The sequence below is a fragment of the Nomascus leucogenys genome, chromosome 8 (genome assembly GCF_006542625.1).
Source record: "Nomascus leucogenys isolate Asia chromosome 8, Asia_NLE_v1, whole genome shotgun sequence".
Taxonomy (NCBI): Eukaryota; Metazoa; Chordata; class Mammalia; order Primates; family Hylobatidae; genus Nomascus; species Nomascus leucogenys.
In genome coordinates, this window is record NC_044388.1 from 11,335,105 (window position 1) to 11,360,694 (window position 25,590).

General features: G+C 45.2%; 1 protein-coding gene and 1 long non-coding RNA gene across 2 annotated transcripts in view; one reads left to right on the plus strand and one right to left on the minus strand.

Moving 5' to 3' along the window:
* Positions 1 to 25,101, plus strand: RBP2 (retinol binding protein 2). The gene is made up of 4 exons (XM_030816745.1): positions 1 to 1,665; positions 16,047 to 16,225; positions 22,370 to 22,471; positions 24,033 to 25,101. Exons 1-4 carry the CDS (start codon positions 1,593 to 1,595, stop codon positions 24,081 to 24,083), a joined length of 405 nt encoding a protein of 134 aa, XP_030672605.1. The 5' UTR covers positions 1 to 1,592; the 3' UTR covers positions 24,084 to 25,101.
* The window catches only part of LOC100587509, a 40,027-nt gene continuing 32,363 nt past the window's right edge, over positions 17,927 to 25,590 (minus strand). The window contains exon 3 of the long non-coding RNA XR_004031276.1: positions 17,927 to 18,384. This is a non-coding gene — a long non-coding RNA (uncharacterized LOC100587509). The remainder of the gene's footprint in view (positions 18,385 to 25,590) is intronic.

Genomic DNA, 25,590 nt, shown 5'->3' on the forward strand with positions numbered 1-25,590 from the left:
TGCAATTAGCAACTCCTGTCTTGCCCCCAGCCCCTTCCCCTACCAGGCCAGCTTCTCATTACACATTCTCACAGGGGAGGCCTATGGGGTACTCAGTTGCGGGCAGGAGGGACTGTGGAGGCCTTGAAATTTGAGCCCGGGAGGAACTATCTACTTCTCCAGCCCAGGAGGCTGAGTGCTCATTCTACAGCAGCTTCTGGCTGGACTTCACAGGATGAATCTCCAAGGTTTCTTATCTGTCTACTCCTTCCTCCATTCATTTTCCATTTGTGGTAAAGTTATTTCTTTCTCACCCCTTACCTTCCCCCATTGGCCTTTCGACAACAGCTGGGCCATTTTTCACTCTGTCTTCCTAACTCCAGTGTATTTACTGAAAGATAAATGTGCTGTTTTATATCCCTCATACCACACACAGAGCCATTTACTTAGATTTCACAGCACAAGGATACATATATGAGAGCTGCAGTGTCATCATCAAAATAGGTCTCACTTTGGGAACTCATGGTATATCTGTCTCAGGCCACACCTCCATTCTTCACAGTCACTTCTCAGACACCACATCTTGGAATAGAGTGTCAAAGCAATAAACTAAACCCATTTCCCTTGGGACAGCCCATTTGGAGAACATTACTGAACCAAGGGTCCTTGTCCAGCTAGGCCCCCACTTTGATCTAGGTGATCCTCAGCTTTCCCCTTGGATCTTAAAACAACATTCCACTACCCCTCTGCCTCCATCTGGCCTCCCTCCAGGCTCAGCTTGCTTTTAGCAGAATCAGGTTCCCAGAAAACACTTTTCTCATGTCTCACTCTGCTGCTAGGAAGTCCACAGGGCACCTTGCTTCCACAGGGAAGCAAGAGAGAGTTGGGCTCTCAAGTCAGGCTCCAAACCTCTTTCAAAGCTGACCTAGCACACTGTTGAAGAAAAGGATTTGGAGCCCGACAGATCTGAGTTTGAATCCTGGCTCAACCACTTACAAGTTGTGGTTAGACATGTGATTTAACCTCCATGATCCTTTCTCATCTGTAAAATAAGGATGGTTAAACATAACTCACAGAGCTCTCGTAAGCTGAAACAAGATGAAGTATGCATGCTGCCTGGAACAGAGTAGAGTAGAGCTCCACAGGTGTGAATTCTGTCTTTTCAGTTTCACCAGCCTTGCTATGAGTGCTAGATTCATGGCTGATAGACCCCAGGCTTGAGGCCTGGGTATTGGTGACCCATAGTACCTGTGGGGTAGACCCTGGATGTTTGTTTTCTTCCACTACTGGATGAAATGTTCTGTGTGGGACAAGGGGCCCATGGGGACCCAGCCAGCCAAAAATGAGCTGCTCTAGGGCCCTGCTTATGGTGCAGGACACTGGGACACCCACACCTGGCCATACCAGGACTTTGTTCCTGGGTTACCTATAGTCTCGCTGAACTTTGCAAAGAAAAGTTCTTTTGAGTTGTGCTTCTGCCCTTTGAACCTGTTATCTTCAGAGTCACAAACCTGGCCCACTAGGCTATAAAAGCAGCTCATTCCAACGCATTCTCCCTGCAGCCTGCTCCTTGCCATCCACCACACACCCTCACCAAACCAGCGGCCATCACCATGACAAGGGACCAGAATGGAACCTGGGAGATGGAGAGTAATGAAAACTTTGAGGGTTACATGAAGGCCCTGGGTAAGGAGGAGACTGGGGATGGGGAGGGAAGCTGTTGTTGGGAGTACTGTGGTCTGGCCTCCAGACAGTGCTGCTATGGAGTTCAACAGACCTGTGGCAAATCCTCATGCCTCATGTACAGCTGTGCGATATTAGGCAGATAATAAAAATTCTCTGAGGCTCAGTTTTCTCATCTGGAAACTGGGAATAATGATAAATGAGATTATGTCTAGGATGCCTTAGCACAGTGCCTGGCCCACAGAAAACATACACTGAATGTGTATGTCAGGAGGATACACACACACAGAGTAAAGCCAAACTTGAGAGGATAACACAGTCACTCCCCTGCCTTGTGACCACCATCTCTTTGATAACCACTTGGACCTGATATTATCCACCAATGACCTCTACATTGTTCTTTTATCAGTTTTGTAATGGGGAGGCAGAAAAGAAATAGCTAGCAAATCTCTCAGCCTAGGGAAAATCAAGCTTATGGAAGCCTAGAGAGGCTGTTGTCAGGTGGCACAAACAACCCACTGCTTATATGACTTCTGAACTGGGTTCCAGGCCAAGGGCTACCAATTGGTGCATGTCCTGAGTTCACCACAGAGGGGGTTCCCTGTGGAACTGGCAGAAAACACATAGCCCTGCCCAGCCTAGAGGTTCTGCCTGGGACTAGAGTGAGTGGGTCCCTAGAGGGGAGCTCACAGTTACTGGGTGGCTCCTGTGCTCCAGGTGCGGAGCAAGGGGCTTTAGCTGCCTGTCCTTATTCCATCCCTCAGCAGCCTCTTTATCACCTCTTCTAGCTTTAAAGTTCTCCACATATGGGGTTACTTCGCTGGAACTTCCTCCACATGTAGAATGAGAGAAATGGCAGTGGGTGGAGTTAGAGGCCCAATAATAACTTGGATATGATGGTGGGAGGTCTCTCCAAGAGTGGAAATCATGAGTTTTTTGGTGTGATAAACTTCTAGCTTGAAAATGTCCACCATGTCAATGAACAAGGAGAGCTGTGATATGTTCCATATTTGTGGAACTAAGCGCTTTCTTCATGTTTTTTTTTTCATTTATTTATTTTGGAGACAGAGTCTCACTCTGTTGCCCAGGCTGGAGTGCAGTGACGTGATCTCAGTTCACTGCCAGCCCGCCTCCTGGGTTCATGCCATTCTCCTGCCTCAGCCTCCAGAGTAGCTGGGACTACAGGCGCCCGCCACCACACCCGGCTAATTTTTTGTATTTTTAATAGAGATGGGTTTCACTGTGTTAGCCAGGATGGTCTCAATCTCCTGACCTCATGATCCGCCTGCCTCGGCCTCCCAAAGTGCTGGGATTACAGACGTGAGCCACCGCGCCCGGCCTCTTCACATTCTTTAGACTGGTTTCCAACACTGAATAGCTTTCCTTTTCATTCTAGTTAGCAGGATTTTTACCTCAATATAGTTGTGGGGAGGAAGAAAGAGGCAAAAATCCTCCTACCAGAGCCCCATCCTCAACCCTGTTGCACCTGTGTTTTTTAGTACCAGGAGTGGCCAATAGAAATGGGATTCTGATTCTACACATGGGTAAATGGATTGGAGCATAGCTTAAACCAGAATTCTGAACAAGATTATACAGATAAGGAAACCAAAGCAGAAGGGTCAACATAGCTGGGACTAGAGTCCAGGGCTTGCTCTGGGACCTTGAACCAGTTTTTTAACCTTTTGGAACCTCAGTTTCCTCATCTGCCAAATAGAGATAATAGCCCCAGCCTTGCCTGTCCCTCCAGATGATATTAGATGTAGTTGTGGTTTTGAGCAATTAAAAGTACTTTAACAAGGATTATTTGGAAGTTTCAAGGTTTCAGCAGTATAAGCCAGAGTCAAGTAATATAATTAGAAAGAAACTTTGTGTTTTTTGCTGCTTATGCTTCAATAATAAAAAGTCCTATGATGACTTAGATTTAAAATCTAGGCTCTGTTTAGTTTATGGCTCTGCAGAATGGACCCCTAAAGCCCACCTCTCTAGGCTTAAGGTGAGAAGCAAGCTTTCCTACCACCCACTTTCTCCTCCTGGGGGTTGGGAGGATGCAGAGTACACCGTCAGCTCTCTCCAAGAAATCCTGCCTCTAACAACAGCCTTCCTCTGGACTCTTTTCACACCAACTTACACCTTTAATGTGAGTAAGGGGCTCACAAGTTGTGAATGTGATATTTAAATATCTTCACTATTGAGGTTTCAGATTGGACTTCCTAATGCTCCTTGGTATCAAATATTTATTGTCTCTTAGAGCTTCAGCCAAAACTTCCAATTTAATATCACATTACATAGATTTCACTCTAATGAGCAAGTCGTTTGATCTCTTTGTCCCATGATCTCTGCAGTGTAGAGTGTTAGGCTGACACTCAACTGATTAAGATTAATACCATACGTGGTACTACTAGGTAAACCAGAGTGTGAATCTGTTGGTGCCTGGTTTACCCAGCTGCTGATAGCCCAGTGTCTCAGGACCCCAGAAACTTGCTCCTGCCCAAGTCCATGAGGCCCTGTGCAGAAATGCCTCACCCAGAGTCACCTTATCACCATTGAGGTGGGACCCCTTGTCCTTCTCAACCTGCCATGGGAACATGGGTGGGGCAGGCACGGCAGTGATTGAAGACAGGTCTCGGGGGCTCAGCTAGAAGCAGGTGAGGAAGAGCTGCCCCTTCAATCTGACCTGCTAAAAGCAGCCCAACAGATCTCAACAGTTTCCTCCACACTCAGGACATAAGGCAGGTTGCTTTCCCAACACTGAGATGTCAATGAAGCTTGCCTTCCTTACCCTTTTTTTTTTTTGAGCAGTGAGACCCTTAGCATTTGGAAAGAGTATGTGTAGACATCCTCAAATGTGTGACTATTGTTAAGGATGGTGCCCATCCCCTGTCTAAGAATCATCGATTTCTAATACTTTAACCCCTAGCACTAGACAGTTTGCTTTTTCTGTGGGCCTGGTTGTTGGTTCAGTAAGGAAAGAGCAACTCTACTGAGATGTGGGGTTGGGCAGTAAACTGGCTTTGTCACTAGCCCAGTGACTCACTCCACACACTGGCCTCCCATCATGACTCAGCCACCAGTCTCAGCAGAGTAACACATCATGGTAACCTTTGGGTTTGCCACAAATTACGTCATTAAGAGTTCAAAAGGTGAGTGAGCCAAGGGTCAGTGGTACTTCCTCTCCTGCCTTCTTAGGCACCTGGTGTTTCTCACCCCAGATTCTTTCTTGACAGTGAGGAAACCAGTTGGTGAACTCTTTTGCCCTGAGGAACTTGTCATGTCCTGAAGTCAGTCCTCCTTCAGGTCAGATCAGGGGATAAAGGAATGGGAGGGGTAGTCCTCATTTTAAAGGGGAGATCAAGAAGGACAGACGTTGGCCGGGCGCGGTGGCTCACGCTTGTAATCCCAGCACTTTGGGAGGCCGAGGCGGGCGGATCACAAGGTCAGGAGATCGAGACCACGGTGAAACCCCGTCTCTACTAAAAATACAAAAAAAATAGCCGGGCGTGGTGGCGGGCGCCTGTAGTCCCAGCTACTCGGAGAGGCTGAGGCAGGAGAATGGTGTGAACCCGGGAGGCGGAGCTCGCAGCGAGCCGAGATCACGCCACTGCACTCCAGCCTGGGTGAGAGAGCGAGACTCCGTCTCAAATAAAAAAAAAAAAAAAAAAAAAAAAAAAAAGAAGGACAGACGTAAGGAGATCTCAGTAATGTGAAAGAATACTGGGAGAGAGTTCATTAACTCTGCCCAGGTGGGAATCATTCAAATTCTCTACCAAAGCTTTAGAAGGTGCCGTGGATGCCAGAACCAACCCTGGAATCTGTTCTCAAGGAGTCAGGTTACAGCCATGCACAAATGGTATTCCTGTTTTTTATTACTGTTTAATGAATTACCCCCAAAATGTAGTGATTTGAAACAACCACAGTCATTTAATTATTATTTCTCATGGTTCTAGGGGCTGACTGGGTTCACCCCAATGGTTCCTGCTCAAATCTTTCATTTGGCTGCAACTGGACAGCAGCTGGGGCTGGAGCCATCTCAGGCTTCCTCACTCATATGCATGTCTGGCAGTTGGTGCTGGCTGGCAGCTGAGACCTTAATTGGCCTTCAACATCTACATGTGGTCTCCCCATGTGGCCTGGGTTTCTTCACAGCATGCTAGCTGCATCCAAAGAGAAGAGATACAAGCTGCATGGCCTTTTATGACCCAGCTTCAGAAGCTACCGGGTACCACTTCCACCATATTCTATTGGTTGAAGTGGTACAAGCCTGCCTGCATTCAAGGAAAAGGGACATAGACCCCACCTCTCAGTGGGATGAATGTCAAGGATGCATTGTAAGAACAGCATGTAGGATGAGAGGTGTTATCGCAGCCATTTAAGAAAATATAATCTGCCACAGATGGGCCAGTTGAGATTCTATGCCTTGGGCTCAAAGGGGCTATGGTATCAATAGAACAATAGTAACGAGAAGTGTGTGCATGGTGGTGAAAGGAGCTACAGTACATGGAGTCAGTAAAGGCTTCCTGAGTACTTCTTGGTGGGGTTTTGAAGGAAGAACAGGAGTTCTCCATGCAGAGATGGAGTCAAGCATAGCCCCATGGGCGTGTGCACAGGCATGGGCCTGGGACACCAGAAGGCATTGTATTACCAGGGAGTGAAGTGCAAGGAGGAGGCAAAAGAATAGTCTGGAAAAGCAACAGGATCTTTAAGTCAGTATGCTGCACGTGAACTTCACCTTGCAAGGAGAGGGTCTAGGAAGAAATTGTATGCAGAGGAGAGAGATGCTACCAATGCTCACTCTAACAGAGATAGAGTGAATAGAGCAGCAGACTTGTCAGAGAACTAAAGAGGTTGTTGCAATGACCCTGGGAAGTTGTTGAGAGCAGTACCCAGAAAGGGTGAACAGGGAGATGTCCAGAGCAGGAAATAGGCTGGATTTGGTGACTAGAGGAGGAAGAGTCAGGGAGGAGTCAGCCTAGAAAATGAAAAACTATCACATAACTTTAACCAGTGAAGATGGGGAAGCATGTGTCCAAAAATTAGATAATGTTAAATTTATACCTCTTTTAGGAAATTTTCATTCCATAAATTGTAACTATTTGGGGAAACCCCATTATTTTCTCAATTCACAAATGAAGGTGAGGATTATCTTCTATGAAGAACATCTTTTTCATTTAAATTGACATGCACAGACTTAAAAGTGCAGTGGCTATCACAAACAGTTCTAGTGGGTCTCTGAAAGCTCCATTAGGAAGGGGGAGCCCTGAGAGGCTGAAGCCAGACAGCTCCCATCTAAGTGGTCTCTGCCAGGAAATATTTCCCGAATATGTGTCTTGTGCAAAATCTCATCCTGACCATTTAAGAGCCTGCAGTCTAGCATGATGGGTGAGCACATGCACAAATTATTCTCATGTCATGATACACATCACACTAGAGCTTTATATGCATTTCTTCATTTTAGTGAATTCAGTTTTCAACAAATGTATCAAGCACCTATGACACATCAGGAAGTGCTCTAGGCATTGCCGATATAGTGGGAAATGAGGAGGCGAGTTCCCTGCCAGCATAGAGTTTACATGCTAGTGGGGAGACATAAAGTAAACAAATAGTTTAAGGTTATTTTGGGTAGTGGTACTGCTGGGAAGAAAATTAAAAGAATAATGGAGTGGAGTGTAATGGGTGGTCAGGGAAGGCTTGAGGGGGTGACAGTGGAACCCAGGTTTGAACACTGACTAGTGTTATTCTGGACACAGGGGACAGCAAGTGCAAAGGTTTTGGGTGTGTTCAAGAACATGAAGCCAGGTGCAATGGCTCACGCCTGTAATACCAACACTTTGCGAGGCCAAGGCAAGAGGGTGACATGAGGCCAGGAGTTCGTGATGAGCCTAGGCAACATAGTGAGACTTCTGTCTCTACAAAAAATAGAAAATAAAAAAATTAGCTAGGCCTGGTAGCACATTCCTGTGGTCCCAGCTACTCAAGAGGCTGAGGGGGGAGAATCACTTGGGCCCAAGGGTTTGAGAAAGCTGGTGTGTTGGGAGTTGGAAGTGTGTGAGCCGGAGGGGTTGGGGATACGGTCGGGGAGTGAGAGTATTAAGGTAGGTGGAAGGCAAAGCACACACCAGCCTTATGCTGGGAAGACAAATTGATCCTCTTTGTATTCTTTAAGGATCACTATGGCCACAGCATGGAAAATGAATCATAGGAGGGCAAGATTGCAAGCAGAGAGGCCGAGAGACCCATTAGGAAGCTGCTGTGTTGTCCAGGCAGGAAATGACCATGGCTTGGGCTAGGGCAGTGCCCGTGGAGCTGGAAAAAAGAGGACAGATTCAGCATATATTTTACAGATAAAGCTCACGGGGTTTGCAGATGAATATGAAGTGAGAGGAAATGACAGAAATGAATTTGGGTCCCAGGCTTAGGCCTGAAAAGCTGGGCAGATGACAATCCCATTGCCTGAAATGGGGAAGTCACCAGGAGGAGTGAGTTTTGGTGGGGAGGTACCAGGCTGGGGTGGCGGGGGAGCATGCATTAAGAATTCTGGTTTGCATATTTTGGTTTCAGATATCTGTTACACATTCAAATGGAGTATTAAAATTGGCACTTTGATATGGGATATAGAGCTCAGGATACAGTCAGAGATAAATTCAGAAGAAATGCTTTCCATTTTATGGGGTGAGGAATCCAGAGAAGTGGAGAGACTCGTCCATGGCCACACGTGGTTAGGAAATGATGGAGCCTAAGACAGGAGCCCAGGCTATCTGTTTCTAACACCCACAGCCCTTTCCTCAGGACTGCTCTTGGTTGGGGTACGAAAGAAAGAGGTAGGAAAGGTAGGTAAGAAAGAGCTTCACTGTGAACAAGGTATGTCCAAATGAAGGCATCCAAAGTAAATAGGCAGGACCCTCAGAAACACTGCAAGAGAATCACTCAGAGTCCCTGAGTAAAAATGAATAGGTAGATAGATGATAGATAGATAGATAGATAGATAGATAGATAGATAGATAGACAGATAGACAGACAGATAGATGTCTGATGCTCCGATGAAGAATTTTCATAAAATCTGGATTCCTGATGGTGTTCACAAGTCAATGAAGGTATACACCTTGCCAAAGTCTCTACTTAAACCATATGGTACCTGGTAGGACTTTCAAAGGGGAAATGCTGAGGGATGAAAAAAGCCTAGGTAATGATAAGTGTCATCCCTTTGTACAGGACTCCCCTTGCATGTGTTGGCATCACCTCCACCCTAATGTCCATCCCAGTAAGTATGCAGTAGACTAAGAATCAGGAGGAGAACAGTGCATAGGGAGCAGGGAGGCACCCCAGGGTCTCCAGCCTGCCCCCAGTGCCTAGAAGGAAGTGAGAGGAGGAGGCAGGCAGGGATCTCATCTAATTCCTTTCTAAATGTGCTCTCTGGAGGAGGAAGTGGCATGGAAAAAAGGAGAAAATTGTTCTTACACTCTGCTTCTCACAATTGCCTAAGAGTGCCAATGATTTGAGAATTAAGGAGTCCAAGTCTGAAGCCCATCAAAGCTGCACTTTGAATGGTTCTCAGATTTCATATGATGAATACTTGTGCCTCTCTGCTCTTTAATTTACAAAGAGCACCTGCCCTTTTCGCCTGCAACTTTAGCTTTTTTCACAAGCACATTACAAAGCATTTTAATGTTGAGTACCATACTCATATTTCACCTTTATGGCTTGTATTGTTCAAAATGCAGTTATGAAAAGTATGCTTTAATAAAGTCACGTCCGTGGTTTTTTTTTTCCTTCTGCAGCAGCTAAAAGCCATATATATTATTCAGAAATAGCTTGCCTTTGGACCTTTCCTTCTGAGATAGAAATTCATTTCACCTGGCTATAAATCAGACTCAGAGATACCCTTAATCCAGAAAAGGAGATAAAACATGCTTGATAACCCTGGTGTTAAAATACCATACCAGGAAAATAATTTTCTCTGCAAAGTATGAAAAGCAAGTGTTTTTATAATCTGCAGTGTGTGTGTGTGCATGTGTGTGTGTGTGTGTGTGTGTTCTACAACCGTAGTTAAACAGTTTTGATTAGAAATATCATGAGTCCACCAACAGAACATTTGGCTACCTTCCCTGGGGCAGAGCAGAGGCAACATGATTTACTGGGTTGTGCAAACACTGAAGGGTGGCCAAGAGGCCAAGCCATTTTTCAATCCAGAAGAGAAGTGATGCTTGATTCCATTTGCATAGTCTTCTAATAAGATTCCCCCGGCACTGGTCAGAAAGATTGACTAGAGATGGTGTTTCCAGGACAAACCAGTTCTGCCAGCAATAGATATTTTTAGCTGTGATTTACCTTTCTGTGCAACCAGGGACAAGCTATACCTTTTACTGGGGAGCGGAGGCGTTAGTTGTAAATGACAACAGAATGTGTTTGTAAAGAAATTGTCAGGAGTGCTATCCTAACTGGGTAGCTCTGAGCTCACCACTTAAATTCTCAGGGCCTCAGTTTCCACATCCACTGAGTGGAAATAGACTTGCTCTCAGAGGAACACTTCAGTTCTAAATTTCTCTGTAGATTCTCAATTATTCCTTAGTGGTTTTACCTAGAGCCTTCCCCTATGTTTCATCTGGTTAACAGATGACCTGTGGTTTTTCTTTTCCCATCTCCTAACTATTGTTCCAGAAGTATGGTTTAGCACAGCTCAGACCTTAGCACAAAGGACTGGAGAAGGAGCTGAAGTTGGTTCTATCCATCACCAGACTATAGAGTGAGGAAACTGATCCACACAGAGAAAAGTGTCACCAGGCTGGATAAAATGCCTATGGGACAGACCAAGGCTATGACAGTAAGAGAGTGTATCAGCCACCATTCCCACTTCTCCTGCGGAGTCCAAGCCCCTTGCAAAACATGGAGTGCAGACAGCTATGGAGATGCATAAATATGACCCAAAAGTTTCACTCTGGACTGAATGCTGACTTGGTCCCTACTTGACCCAGACAAGGCCAAGAGTGGATGGCAATGTGCACTGCATATGGACAAGCTACTTGGTACTATGTAAAGCATTTTACCATTATTTTTACTGAATCCACACTGTAAATAGTCCTCTGAAGTAAGCATTCTTTTCCTCATTTTCCTACAAAGGAAGAGTGATTTCTCCAAGGTCACACAGCTAGCTGGGAAATAAAAGACAGGATTGTACCTGCATCTGCCCCTTACTCTTACTCATTTATACCACAGTTCTAAACTTTAGCATGCACATATCACTTGGAAGACTTGTAAGGACTAGCAGAGCCTGGCCAACAGAGCTCCTATTTAATAGGTCTAGGGTGGGCCCCAGATTTTGCATTTCTTTTATTTTTTATTTTTATTTATATTTATTTATTTAGAGACAGGGTCTTGCTCTGTCACCCAGCCTGGAGTGCCATGGCACAGAACCTGCATTTCTAACAGGTTCCCAGGTGCTAATGCTGCTGCCAGCCCAGGAACCTCACTTTAATAATCACTGTCCTGGCCCTTGCTGCCTCCATTAGCTAATCCATGGTATTTCTTGAGTACCTACTATGTGCCTAGCTCAAGACCTGGTTCTATGGTGTGGTGGGGGGGAACACAGAGCAAGAAGATGGCATTGTCTTTGTCCTCATAGAGGTGAGACTGCAGGAAAGAATAACCAACTCTATGAAAAATGCAGGGGGAAATGTTAAGTACTGTTGGTAGGTAGAGGGGAGCAGTAAAACTGTTTGGCCTGGATAGCAGGTAAGGAAGGAGGCAAGAAAGAGTAGGAGGAGGCAAATCTGGGGCTGGGCCTTATGAGATTTGGAAAGCTGGGACGAGAGTGACAGAGGTTCAGAGAGCAACTGTTCAAGGGATATGTGGGAAAACACGAAGAACTAAGAAAATTGGCCTGTGCGATCAGGGGCTTCATAATGATATGATGGCAGCCTCCATTTACAGAGCCATGATCACTGGCTACCAGCCACTGGGCAAAGCTCTTCACAAACACCATCAAATTTGATCCTCACAACAAGGTGATGCAGTTAATAATAGCTCCACATACGGCCACGGCCCTCTGCTGCTTTAGATCTGGAACCAAATCTCCAGCAACGAGACTGAAGCTGGACACACTTGGGGCAGAAAGAGAGAAATATGAGCTGGAGTGTGACATGCCAGCCTCTTGCCAGCTCCTCTGCATGCCACAAGCATGTGTTTGTACTCACTAGAACAAGGAAGATGCTCTTCAGTGGCTTGTAGCAATTTTAAGGAAGGGTTCATTTTTTAAGTCGGAAATACTTGACCACTTGGTCCTACCTAAACAGGTCAGCAGTTACCTTGAAGAGAGAAAAATTAAATAGGTATGATTGCAAGGCCAAGGTGGCTGAGATACATGTGTCAGAAAGGGTTTGGTGAGCCCTTTCCATAGTAAGTTGTGTTGGGACACCTGGCCAACTGCATATTCCTCCACAGAGGGACTCCATGGCCACCTCAGACTTTGAAAAGCTGCACCCTGTATCCTCCCTCCAACTTGGAGCTACAAAGCACCTTTCCCATATTAAAGAATCTATGAAATTCTACAGGGCAGAAACCAGCTTGTCTTGGTTTTAATTCCTCATCTCCCAAACTTATTGCTCGTGAGCCCATTTTTTTGACCACCAAACATCCGATGGAGCTGTACCCCATGGCAAACACAGTGGGGAAGTGGGGGCTCTGGGAATGCTGGCCAAGAAGACTAGAGGAATTCACAGAACCAAAGGCAGCCAAGAGACCGTTCATCTCTCCCCGCACCCCATGCCTCATAGGCTGTGTGGCTTGGACGTGCTCATGTACAATTCCATAAGCCACAGTGGTGAAGCTGCCAGATAATGTAGCCGGCTGGAGTGTGATTGCTTCAGCTCTCACTTATTATACAGCCCTGGGCCTAGAAAACAATTGCCATTTGGTGGGGGACAGTATGCAAGGGCTTTGGAAAACGAACTGCCTCAAACAGGGAGGGCTCATCCAACTGAATCCCACAGTCCCTGTGTCTCCAGGGGAAATTTAACAGAATCAGAAGTTACTAGTATCTTGGGCAGCCACAGAAATTGCACACATGGGGATGGTCTAACTGGGCTACCCCAGAGCTTGGGGAGCACAGCACTGGCCCTTGAGACAGACCGTCCTAAGTTCAAGTACCATCTTGACTGCTTCCTCACCACATAATCCAGGTAAAGTGACACAAGTTCTCTGAGGCAGTTTTTCCGCATTGGCAAAATGAGGATAAAATAAAACTTACCTTGTGGGTTTGTTTGAAGAATAAAATGAGGAAGGTTTCCCAAGGGAGGTTACACCCTGAGCCACCATCCCTAGACACTATCCCTAGACACAAAGGGACACCATCCCTAGACACAAAGTGTGTCTTAATTGCCACCCCAAATATTACCAAGAGTCCACACAGCATGGCTCACAGATTCACCTTACCTAAAATTCAGTTTCCTATGTATCCCCATAAAACTAGTTCCCTCTTTTATTCCCTGGCTCTCATCTTGATCATCCAAGCTCAGAACCACTGTTTCTTCCTTCCAACTCAATCACTCTACACATCTATCCAATTACCAAGCCAGTACAATTGCTGTTTCAGCCATGTATATTTAGACAAGTAGACTAACCTCTCTAGGTCTTACTTCATCATCTCTGACATGAAAAGTAGGCGCTCTAACAGTAGCTTTCAAAATTTTTAAACCATAGAAGTCTTTTTCCAAACAGCCTCCTATGGACAAAGTTCAAAATCTGAAATCACTGAGTTCTACCACCCAGAGATTCTAGGTCTGGGATCTGCATTTTTTTCATTGTCTCAGATGATCCAGAAAGGAAACTAGCTCTGGGACCCACTGGTTCCTAGACATGGAAGGTACTCAACAAATAGTAGAGAATGAGAGGTGAGCGAGGCACTGGCATTTGTGCAGCAGCTCATGCCAACTTGAACTTACTTCTCTTTTCAACTTAGGATACAGGCATGTAATCCTTTTACCTTCTGGCTAGCTAATATTGCTTAAAATTATTCTGTCAGGCTCAAATCTGACTTTATACAAGTTAGAGTCTAAAGGTACCCAGGGCCCTTTCTTATGCAGCTGTGATTCTTTTGTAGATTCAGATTGCTGACCCAAAGTGAGGTTCAACTTGGCCTCTCCTTGATTTGGGGGAGAAGGGGAGTAATAGTGACCAAAGAAGGATTTATTTTTTTTGAGATGGAGTCTCGCTCTATTGCGAGGAGTGCAATGGCACAATCTTGGCTCACTGCAACCTCCGCCTCCAGGGTTCAAGTGATTCTCTCACCTCAGCCTCCCAAGTAGCTAGGATTACAGGCACCTCCATCGTGCCCGGCTAATTTTTGTATTTTTGTAGAGACGGGGTTTCACCATGTTGGCCAGGCTGGTTTTGAACTCCTGACCCCAGGTGATCCACCCACCTAGGCCTCCCAAAGTCCTGGGATTACAGGCATGAGCCACCAGGCCCAGACCCAAAGAAGGATTTTTGAAGGAAATGGGTCAGAAAGGAAATGGGGAGAGAGTGAGGGAAGTGATGCTTGGCCACCATGGGAAGGTAGCAGAGTTGTCAATCTCCAAACTGACAGGAACTTCCTGAGCTACCTGCTGCTCTCTCTTTCATGGCCACAATATAGTGTTTGTCCTGCACCAGACAGTGCACAACATGAAATTTCATCACTTACATATCATAAAGATGGTACTGCAGTTCTCAGAGAAATAGCACTTGATAAATTTGAACTGTCCTTATTCTTGAGGTCATTATTATCTTTGGGTTTTAATAGAATCAATTCTAATGTTTTTTAAAACCCTCTCAGTGGATTTTCTGAAAAAAATGCTAAAGATTTAAATTGGCATCTAAAGCTATCTGGAGAATTTACAGGCATAATGGGAATCAGATATTTGACTAAAGACCAAGAGTGGTGATTTCATAGCAAGGAAAGAAATTCAAGTATTTTCAGAACTATCCCCTCTTTCTAGGTCTACTCCACAGGCCAACAATTTTTTGGTATGGCTCTAGTTGAGCCACATTTTATGCTCAACTAGGGGTTAGCTTCTTGTTGTAATATGCAACGCTTAGGACATTCAACACTCCTTTGGTTTGTTTCAACATTTTCATAACAAAAATGTAAACAAGTATTAACCTTTTTAGGGGATCTTAAAAACAATAGAAGAGGCCGGGCACAGTGGCTCATGCCTTTGTGCTCCCAAACAGCACTTTGGGAGGCCGAGGTGCGCAGATCACGAGGTCAGGAGATCAAAACCATCCTAGCTAAAATGGTGAAACCCCATCTCTATTAAAAATACAAAAAATTAGCCAGACGTGGTGGTGGGCGCCTGTAGTCCCAGCTACTTGGGAGGCTGAGGCAGGAGAATGGCATGAACCTGGGAGGCGGAGCTTATAGTGGGCCGAGATTGTGCCATTACACTCCAGTCTGGGCGACAGAGCGAGACTCCATCTCAAGAAAGAAAAAAAAGAAGAAGAAATCTCTGAGTCAATATTTATTTTCCAGAATATGTTTAAAACTACATTGGGGGCCAGGCATGGTGGCTCACACCTATAATCCCAGCATTTTGGGAGACTGAGGCACATGGATCGCTTGAGCTCAGGAGTTGGAGACCAGCCTGGGCAAATGGTGAAACCCCATCTCTACAAAAAATACCAAAATTAGCTGAGTATGGTGGTGTGCACCTGTTGTCCCAACTACTTGGGAGGCTGAAATGGAGGATCAGTTGAGCCCAGGAGGTCAAGGTTGCAGTGAGCCAAAATCATGTCACTGCACTCCAGCCTGGGTGACAGAGTGAGACCCTGTCTTGAAAAAACAAAACAAAACAAAACAAAACAAAACAAAACAAAAAACAAACCTATACTGGGGGCTAAGAACTGAGGCAGAACAGTCTGCTGTTAAAATGGAAGCTTGAAACTATCCCTCCCCGCTGTGGACATTAACAAAATTTCCTAAGTTTCATCTTTATCCATGATTAAAACTAGTGATTTCCAAAGTCTTTTTTCTTTTAAATCATGAGATCTTTTTGTTCAGAAAACTCTTAGGAGGATGCCCAACGGGTCAGATAGAATAGAGCTGCTGTGACATGTGTGTGTGTGTGTGTGTGTGTGTGTCTGTGTGTGTTGGGGAGCTGCAGCTTAGGGATGAGCCTTGCGTGCTACATCTCCCTCCCATCAGGGATCCTGAGGAGGTGCCAGGAGACTCCTAGGTTTCCCAGCAACTGACTGAGATGCCCAACTTGGCCACAAGTAAGATGCTTATTTCCCACTTAAGCAAAGACAGGTGGCCTATACACAATCTGTGTCTCTAGTCTTGAATGTTTGGTCTTGTTAAAGAAATGAATGAGTCTGGCTGAGCACATCATAACCTCCACAACTCCCTTTGCCAACAGATATTGATTTTGCCACCCGCAAGATTGCAGTACGTCTCACTCAGACGAAGGTTATTGATCAAGATGGTGATAACTTCAAGACAAAAACTACTAGCACATTCCGCAACTATGATGTGGATTTCACTGTTGGAGTAGAGTTTGACGAGTACACGAAGGGCCTGGATAACCGGCATGTTAAGGTACTGACCAGGGCTGGTGTTTTTCACTCACACGTTCTGTGCAGGGGCTGGCTATTTGGTATCATGATGAAAAAAAAATGTTAGAAACAACCTGGGAAAAATCAGGAAAGGAGGACCAGGATGGCCTTAATCATGCTGGCAATGAGCAATTATTGAAAGTTTAGTAGGAAGAGGCAGGCCTAGGAGAGATTAAGAGCTCAACCTCTCCACGATCGAGGGCCAGGGCCTATGAGTCATATACAGCCATGGGCCTGGCAGGCAGAGGGAAGAGGGCAAGGTGGAACATCACAGGGAGGGACAGTACCTGTGCCTGCTGGGGAGCAAGGGCGCATGGAAAGGTGGCAGCCCTGCCCAGTGTTAGCCAAGCACTGCCATGGAGGAGCAAAGCCTGAAGGTGCCAGATTTTCTTTAGGAGATGTAGAGAAATCAGATGTTTTTATATAAAATATCTCAAATTTTTATGATTCTGCCGAAAAAGAGCAAATATAAAAAGAAACATCTCAATTATAGATGATCCCAGCTGATTTCATTTTTTTAAAAAAAAGAATGATCCAAATTAAACAAAAAAAAATCAGTAGGTTAAGTGAAGTCAAGATTTATCCAGCCCTAATAACTTGGAGAAGTCTCTGGCAAGTTTGTGGCTTCTGTCCTAGCATTGCCTTAACCGACAAGGGATAATCTAGGCAACTCTCCACGTATCAGAAGGCCAGACTTTCGCTGTTTGAACTATTGAATATAGATGGGACCCTGAAAGCAGGCAGAAAATAACTCTGAGAGGGGAGTGGGGAGTTATCTCAATGCCCAAAAACTTGAGTTTGCAGAAGAGGCAGGCTCTTGCCCACGAGAGCTGTTTGCAAATAAGGCAGAGGCAGCAGGGAGAAGTGGAGAGGTGCTGGGAAGGCAAGGGTAACAGCAGCTCTCCCCAGCATCACTGTGTGGTATCCCAACGCAGTAACTAGCCCTCCTGCCCACATTCATGTTCAGTGTGCCTGTTTTTGATTTTCCAAATCAAATTACACCTGGTCAGTCCCCACCAAACAGGAATAGGAGAAATCCAATCTCAGTTGTATTTAAGGATTCCACCAAACCTTCCCATCATAAGGAACCCCAGGGATACACAGTCCAAGAGATTTTGGAAGGTTCCTGGCTTGTCATTTATCATGGTTGCAATTGACTCTTCACTGTCTATGCCCATGCATTTTATACAAGGGTGGGCAGTTTGAATATTCAAAGCATCCTTTCCCTCTGGGCCAATTCAGCCACTGGAACCTCTGTCCTATCTCCCAAACTGAGGGAGGACAGAGCTGAGTACTCTGGCCCAAGGTATCCGTGCTGTCACCTTCCCACCCCCGGCAAAGGGCCAACCCTTCAAGTGCCACACCCTCTACCCTGCCCTTCCCCCCTCACCATAAGTCCTGATCTTCCCAGGGTCAGGCCACTACCCCGAGACTCTCACACTGTGCTTCCAGGAGCTCCTTAGAAGTCAGAGGTCTCAACTCTCCCCCAAAGCAATGAGCACAAGCTCTGACTCCTCTCCTGGGGTGGGGAGGAAAAGCTGTTATTATTATTTGGTGACAAAAGCCAAGAGAGCTGGACACACTTTATTTCTCAGTCAAGTTGTCCTGTAGCATTGATAATCTCACCCACCAAGTCAAGGTTGAATTATATTTAGTGTTCTTTGCTAAAGAAAAGTAGGGAAATATAAAGCATGATGGAAATTTTTCCATCAGAGCACTCTTGGCATGAGAACTTAAGATTCTGGGCCCTGGAATGTCCACTTATGGAACCCCTCCCTCAGGGGATAATGGATCAACAAGCCTTTTCTGAACCTGTGAACCATCTGGCTGAAAAGCCAATTCATTGGACACCAGAATTGATAGGAAAATTGATCTCAGAATTTTTTGCATCACTCTGCTGTTCCAACCCAATAGTGCAAAATGATTCATCTTCCCTCATCTTTCCATTTTGGGTGTGGGCTCTTGAAAAGCAGGCCTGTCCTCTCTGACTTGATCCTTTGTGACCTTTGATGGTAGAGAACTTGCTCTTCCTAAAATAAATCACCCTTCCAGCCCTTAATGGATTCCACGTGTTAACACACTCCTACCTTTCTTCTGTCTCTCCGTGTTCCATTTTCTCCCCTCTCCAGTCAGCAGTTAGCCCTGCAGAAAGAGAGAGAATCCTCTTTCCCACAGCTTGCCTCCTCTTTGCCTTCACTACAAAGCCAGAGTGAATGCACACACACACACACACACACACACACACACACTCTCTCTCTCTCTCTCTCTCTCTCTCTCTCTCTCTCACATACACCCTTGGTAGGGAGTGAGAAGTACCCAGGACAGTTTGCCCAGCCTCCAACAATGGGCCATTCCCATGAGAATCACCATGCAGAGCAGATACCCAAGGGACTACCTGCTTTCTGTAACTTCACTGGAACCCTTCAGCTGGAAGGGGGTGCTAGACAGTGGGCAAATCTCTTTCTCTGATTAATTTTTCTTTCTTTCTTTTTTTTTTTTTTTTTTTTTGAGGCAGAGTTTCGCTCTTGTTGCCCAGGCTGGAGTGCAGTGGCGCAATCTCGGCTCACTGCAACCTCCACCTCCCAGGTTCAAGCAATTCTCCTGCCTCAGCCTCCCAAGTAGTTGGGATTACAGGCGTGCACCACCATGCCTGGCTAAATATATATATATATATATATATATATATATATATATATATATACACACATACATACACACACACACACACACACACACACACGTATATAGTAGAAACAGGGTTTCACCGTGTTGGTCAGGCTGGTCGTGAACTCCTGACCTCAAGGGATCCACCCGCCTCGGCCTCCCAAACTGCTGGGGTTACAGGCGTGAGCCACCATGCCTGGCCTCTCTGATTGATTTCTGTCGTCCACACTTGGTGGCATGCCTGAGTGAACACCTATACACGTGTGGGAGTGTGAGGATGTGTGAGTGTGAGAGTGTGTGTGGTACTCCTCATGCTACTGTTTTCCAAGGCTCCATGTCTCAACTACTTAGTCACCCTTACAAGCCCTCTGGAAATCTCCCCACTCGGCAATGTGGAGGAGAGGTGCATGTTGTGCCCTGTAGTGCCCAGTTCTATGCCAGCCCAGAGCAGAAGCAATGCAACCACATTGAACACAGAGTCAATTCTCCTCTGAGGAGTCAGGGACCCCCTTTAGGAAGGACTTCCTGTGGGTTCTATGTATTCCCAACTTCCTATCCTGGCTGATTTCTTGAGCAGATTAAATTGAGAAATTTTAGTTCATTTAACCATTCTCTTCTTTCTGCTTCTTATTATTTTTATATAGGAGTAAGGCTATAATATTGTATTATCATAATTTATTGGTAACCAATTTACTTTAGGGTCAGAACAACTTTTAATCTTGCTGTCCAGTATGAGTTATTAAAATAAAATATTAGGACAGGCCCCATGCACTAATATTTTTCTCCTTCCTTCTTCCTTCCTTCCACAAAATTTGCTAAGCCTTTACTATATGCCAGGACTAAGTCAGTAGCTAGTGATAAAATGATGAATCAGATGCCCTCTCCTGCCTTCAGGCATTGCAAGCCTCCCAGGGAAGGCAGACAAGTAAATGAACAATGACCATACAGTGTCCATATTGATGTACATGTGTGCACTCTGGTAGGACCACAGAAACTAAGGCAAGGAGGCAAATGGATTTACTTCAAGATTATGTTTCAACAAACAGAGATTCATTCAACAATGCTGGTCACTGTGCTGAGTCTGGTGTTGCAGAAATGAAAAGCAGATACAGCATCTTCTTTCATGGAGCTTACTGTCTACTGGGGGAGACAGGCATCAATTCAACCAACATGTATTAGGTATCTATCATGTGTGAGGCAATCTGGGAGTGAGGAGGACAGATGACACTGTCCTTGCCCAAATTGAAGACATGAGTCCTTTCTCATCTGTTTAGAGGAAAACTCAGAGTCCAAGGCTCATCACAAGAAAAAGCAAATTATTATTCCAGACAACATCTTCCTCCCAGAAGAGCAAGGAAGGCAACCTATGAATTGAGCTTCTCCAAGACCTTTAAAGATGTGAGGTTTAGGATGGTCCTAAAGGAGGAGGAGACCTTTTTTTTCTTTAGAAAACATGTAGAATTTTATTTTCAAATTAGCTTTGGGAATATGAATACATGCAGATGGTTAAAAAAATCCAAAAGTAAAAAGTAACATTTTCTTTCTATCCTAGCCCCAGCCACAGGTTCTCTCCTCAGGGACAATCACTATTAAGGGTTTCTTTTACTTCCTTGCAGGAAACATGTACAAACATATGCATGCAAGCATTTGGCTCTGCTCCTTGCTTTTTCGACTTAAACCATCCACTACGGCTATATTCTTTCAATGACTGCATAGCAGGGATGAACCATACCATATTTAACTAGCCACCCACTGACAGAATTTATGAAGCTTCTAGTCCTTTGCTGTAACAAATAATGCTGTGATGCACTGGGAAGTAAAATGAGAAGGAATAAAATTGTACATAAAGTATATAATATGGTAAAGGTCAAATATTATTTTAGAAATAGGTAGATTTAACAATCTGTAGAAAACAGATTTGTACCAAAAAAAAAAAAAACAGGCCCAAATGTACAAGGACACTGGGGAAAAAACCAAAGGTCAGTTTATCACCAACAGGGTTTACAAGATACCAAGAAAAGTAAACATCTGGTCCTTAGCATAATATTGTTCAGAGAGGCATAATGTAGTTTGCACATACTTGGAAGAAAATCAGCTAGCATCACGGTCATCCCCGAAGAAGAACAACACAGACCCAGAACCATTCTTCAGAGGGGAATGACATAATCATCTCAGGAAGGACATGCCTAATTTGGGCACAGAAGTGGTTGGCCCTATAGGGCCACCTAGGGGTAGTACAGATTATAGCAGGTATTAGGAGGGGTAAAAGTGGGGAACAGAAGGAGGAGAAATTTGAAGGGTAAATAGTTTGTAAATATGTACACAGGGATTTGAGCACTCTTGGGATTCAGCAGGCCTACGGCTTCTCCAACCTGCTGGCCACTGTAGCCTAGCTGTTCAGCACATGTTCTGCTGCTGCCCCTGTGCTATTAACCAGTTTGCATTGCTGCTGGGAGGAACCCAAGAACCAGCAGAAGGTCCACCCACCTGGTTCTGGATAAGAAGGCAGGTACTGGAGCCATCTGGGCAACCCCCTGATTATTTAGGGAGCTCCCCTGCCTTTATTGCTGTCCTATAGTGGGCAGTTTTCACAGTGTGATTCCTGAAGGAGAAATTCCCAGAAGTAGAATTTCTAGGTCAGAAAGTATATGCAGTTTTATATTTTGAAAGGTAATATAAAATTGCCCTCCAAAGAGATTTATACCAATTTATATCCCCATGTGCCATGTATAAGAGAGAGTGCCTGCTTCTCTACTCTCCCTCCAATTCAGTGTATTATCAAACTCTTTGATCTTTGACCATATGATGAATTGTATCTGAAAAACAAAGTCTTCATTTGCATTTCTCTTATAGTGTGTGAGGCTGAATGTCTTTTCTTATGTTTAGAAGCCATCTGCTAGGGCTATCTCCCCCTTGTAAGCTGTTAGTTCATGTTCTTTGTTAACATGAACTATTAAGTTAATGACATTTTTCTTATTGATTTATAGGAGCCCTTTATATATAAAAGGAAATCAAATCTTTGCTGATATGTTATCATTTTCCCCCAGTTTTTTGTTTCTCTGTTGACTTTAAGGTATTTTCCCCTTCCAGAAATTTTACATCGTTATATAGTGAAATGTATCATCTTCTCCCCACTGATCTGAAATGCTATTTTTACCATATAAAAATGGTATAAATAAATGGAAAATTTTTTACCATATAAAAATGGTATAAAAAAATGGAAAAATGGAAGAGTAGAATTCCTTAAAAGAAAACAGAGCAAGCCAAGATAAGCTGGTTTGGCTGGAATGGAGGGTGTATGTGGAAAATGACATTGGAAAGATCTTGGCTCCCTGAGGCTGAGGGCTCTGCCCTTTGAGCAAGCAAGACCCTGAAATGGCTGCAGGAATTGCAGCTGCAGGTTTAGATTTGTTCAGTCCCTCAAGACCATATGTTTGATTTGCCTGGGAATCTGTCTTTACAGGCACTGGTCACCTGGGAAGGTGATGTCCTTGTGTGTGTGCAAAAGGGGGAGAAGGAGAACCGCGGCTGGAAGCAGTGGATTGAGGGGGACAAGCTGTACCTGGTAAGTACTGGGTTCTGCTCAGCTCACTCCATTGTGCTTACACATGCTACTGTGGTCACCTAGCCAGGCGCTTTGACAAGAAAAATGGCCCTGCACTCCTACCCCAAGCTCCAGCCAAATGCATGTGGTCATATAGTCAGAAAGCCATTCCCATCTGGCTCAGGGGACTCCAGGAAGAAATCTATATGGCTGTTTCTGTGAACAGCTGCAATTCAAAAGAAAGTTCAAAATGCTGAGTTAGGAAGCAGAGATCCAAGGAGAAATACAGGGAACCTGCTAAAGACCAGCTGGGGAGAAATGTGAGCCACAGAATTTAGATGCCCTGGAGGAGGGTGGGACAGGGCCTTCTCATAATGATGGGAGCCTGGGAGAGGGAGTGGGGTGGGAGGAGACAGGACCCACTCTGCCTGGGAACTGCCACAGGCATTGACCTCTCTCCATGAGGTATGTCCTCCTGACCCCAAAATATTTTAAGTTAATTTGGTACTAGAACAGAGCAGTAGGAACAATAACTGATATCCTTAAATATCTTATACCTGTCGAGACAGCTTAATTTTTTATTCTTCAATCTTCAAGGCACTTCATGGGTTCAGCATTCAAATGGTGAAAAATCTCTCACTCCTTCATCCTTTTTTGCTCATTTGTAAATGAATGGCTCATTCAGTGAATGGCTCTTCATTCATTAATCCACTCACCTTTGGAATGAGGCAGGTACCTGGCTCCAATGTCAGTATTCAGGTTGCCACGGCACCCTTCACAGCCAGCCTTGCTTCACCTGAGATCTTTATTTTGAAGGCAATGTCAGCTGATGATCTATGGGAGGCATTCATCGTGTTTTGCATTGATGGCTTTCACTACCTGCACTGGTTTGGATGATGGATTTTTCTAATTGTAATACAATCCCCAGTGCTCCCTGTGGCTTAGACAATGGATTCACAGTCAACTGCAATGATTGTGGTGGTTCTTTCCACACTCATGTTTTTCCCTCCTCCTTCGAGGATCAGTGAGGGTCAAATAAGGCCTGGGGCTCCCTCTATCTGGATGAAAAGCAGGACCTTGTCAGCTGCACAGGCAAGCCTGGGAAAGCCCTTCTACACCTCACACCCTGCGGGTACCTGTGCCACCCCCAGCCAATGTTCTAATTACCAGAGGCCAGAAAGCCCACAGGGTGGAGGGGCAGCTCACCAGCCAGCATCTTTTCAGGCCCCTACCTTCCAAACACTTCTCTACACTAGGTCCTTCCCTTCCTCATGGCTTCGCTGCCTTTTATAAATTAGGCCATGTTACTTTAATCATGGGAGTAGGAGAAATCCTGCCCAAGATGGTCATTTCTTTGCATTTTTCATTTTTATAGTTGTTCAAGCTCAATTCAAGTGTCAAAATCAAATTACTGCTACCTGCAGGGCATGCCCGCTGATTGGGTCTGTGAGATGCACTTTGCCCAGAATACCTAAGTGTCCTCTTTATTTCAGCCTCCCACCCCCAGATACCAAGGGGGCTGAGGGCTGGGCAGAAGAAAGGCCTGGCTTGTTAGCCCCTCACCCACTTTCTCACGTTGCAGGAGCTGACCTGTGGTGACCAGGTGTGCCGTCAAGTGTTCAAAAAGAAATAATGGTGACGCGGGAGGCCTGCCAAGCACAAGCTCCCCACTGCCCACACCGAGTGGTCTACTGGCTTTGAGAAGCAGCTGTGGGGACCTTCCCACTCTTGACAGAGCCCCATTAAGGCATCTGGATGGGTTTTAAACAGAACGTGTATGTAGCAGTGATAGACATATTCCCCTCCTTTGAAATCTAGCATTAAATGGAAAAACAAAAATTACTCCCATATTTTGAAACCCTTTATATGGATCTCCGTTTATTTCTAGAGCTGTCAGTTTTACCCACAGACAGAAGAGATGACTGTCTGTGTGGTTTTTGCATGTTTATTAATTTGTTTCAATTTATTTTATTTTGTTTCTTTTTTCTTAGTTTGTTTGTTGGTTTGTGGGGGACATGGGGGGTGGGAAGGAGGGCATTTTACCTAGAAACATTCTGTGGCCAACACGGCGTCTGCTACTGATTCTTGAACATCCTCGTCTGAGACTCATTCCTTTGAATGCACATTATTTCTCCAAAATTCTATTTTAGGATACATATGCCTCCCAGTCCCGCACCTTGCCCTGAGCAGCCTGGGCAGAGCTATTCCAACAGATCTGCAGTGCCAGCTGCTCTTGGCCCAAGCCAGCCCTCTGTCCATCAGCCCTGTGCTGCAGAGGGGGTCACTAACCACAGGTCTACTCGGGCTTAGTGTGTAACTTCTCAACTACTACCACATGCCAGGTGCCGCAAGCTCTGGGGCAGGAGGCCTGAGTTCAAGTTCTGCCCCTTCACTTCTTAGCTGGGTGACCATGGGCCTGTCATTTGGCCTCTCTGTCCTCATTTTCCTCTACCATAATATGGAGAAGAGACAAAACTATCATCTCCTCCACTGGGTCACTGTGAGAATTAAGCAATTTAAAACATGCAAAGTGCTTGGAGCGGGCCCTGGTATGTGGTAAGGATTCAGTCCCTGTTAGCCCTGGTCCTTCTGCTGAGTTACCCCCTCCACAGTCTCAGGGGTCCTGGTGAGCAGATGCTAAGTAGAGATAGGTCAATACTTCCACAACCTTCTGGTGCCTTCAGAACATTAGGTTCATTATTCTGAGCAGAATTGTATTTTGCTGCTGGGTACACAGATGGAATAGCACACCTGGAAGGACAGAGTGGTTAATGCAGATGGATTTGTGATGGATCATTCACGGGGTCCTAAGTTCATGGGGTCCCACAGGTAAAAGGCATATCCTTCATCCTTCTGTCCCACCATTAGGCAAGCATTCCCTTTGTAAAGCAGGTTTATCCCCAGAGGGGTAGCACATGGTGTTAGCATACTTTGGTATGATTTGAATGATCAGATCTTTTCATTGATCCTGAACATCCTAAATGGGATTAGGGGGATGGATAGAAAGGCTGCAATCCAGCCATGTGGCCCAGGGCCAGCCTTGGCTCAAGCCCTTTGATCAAGCCATCATGCCATGGGCCTCCTGGCAAGCTGTGCTCCCAAACAACCGTGCCATGTTCCTGCAGCAAGAAAGCCAGAAA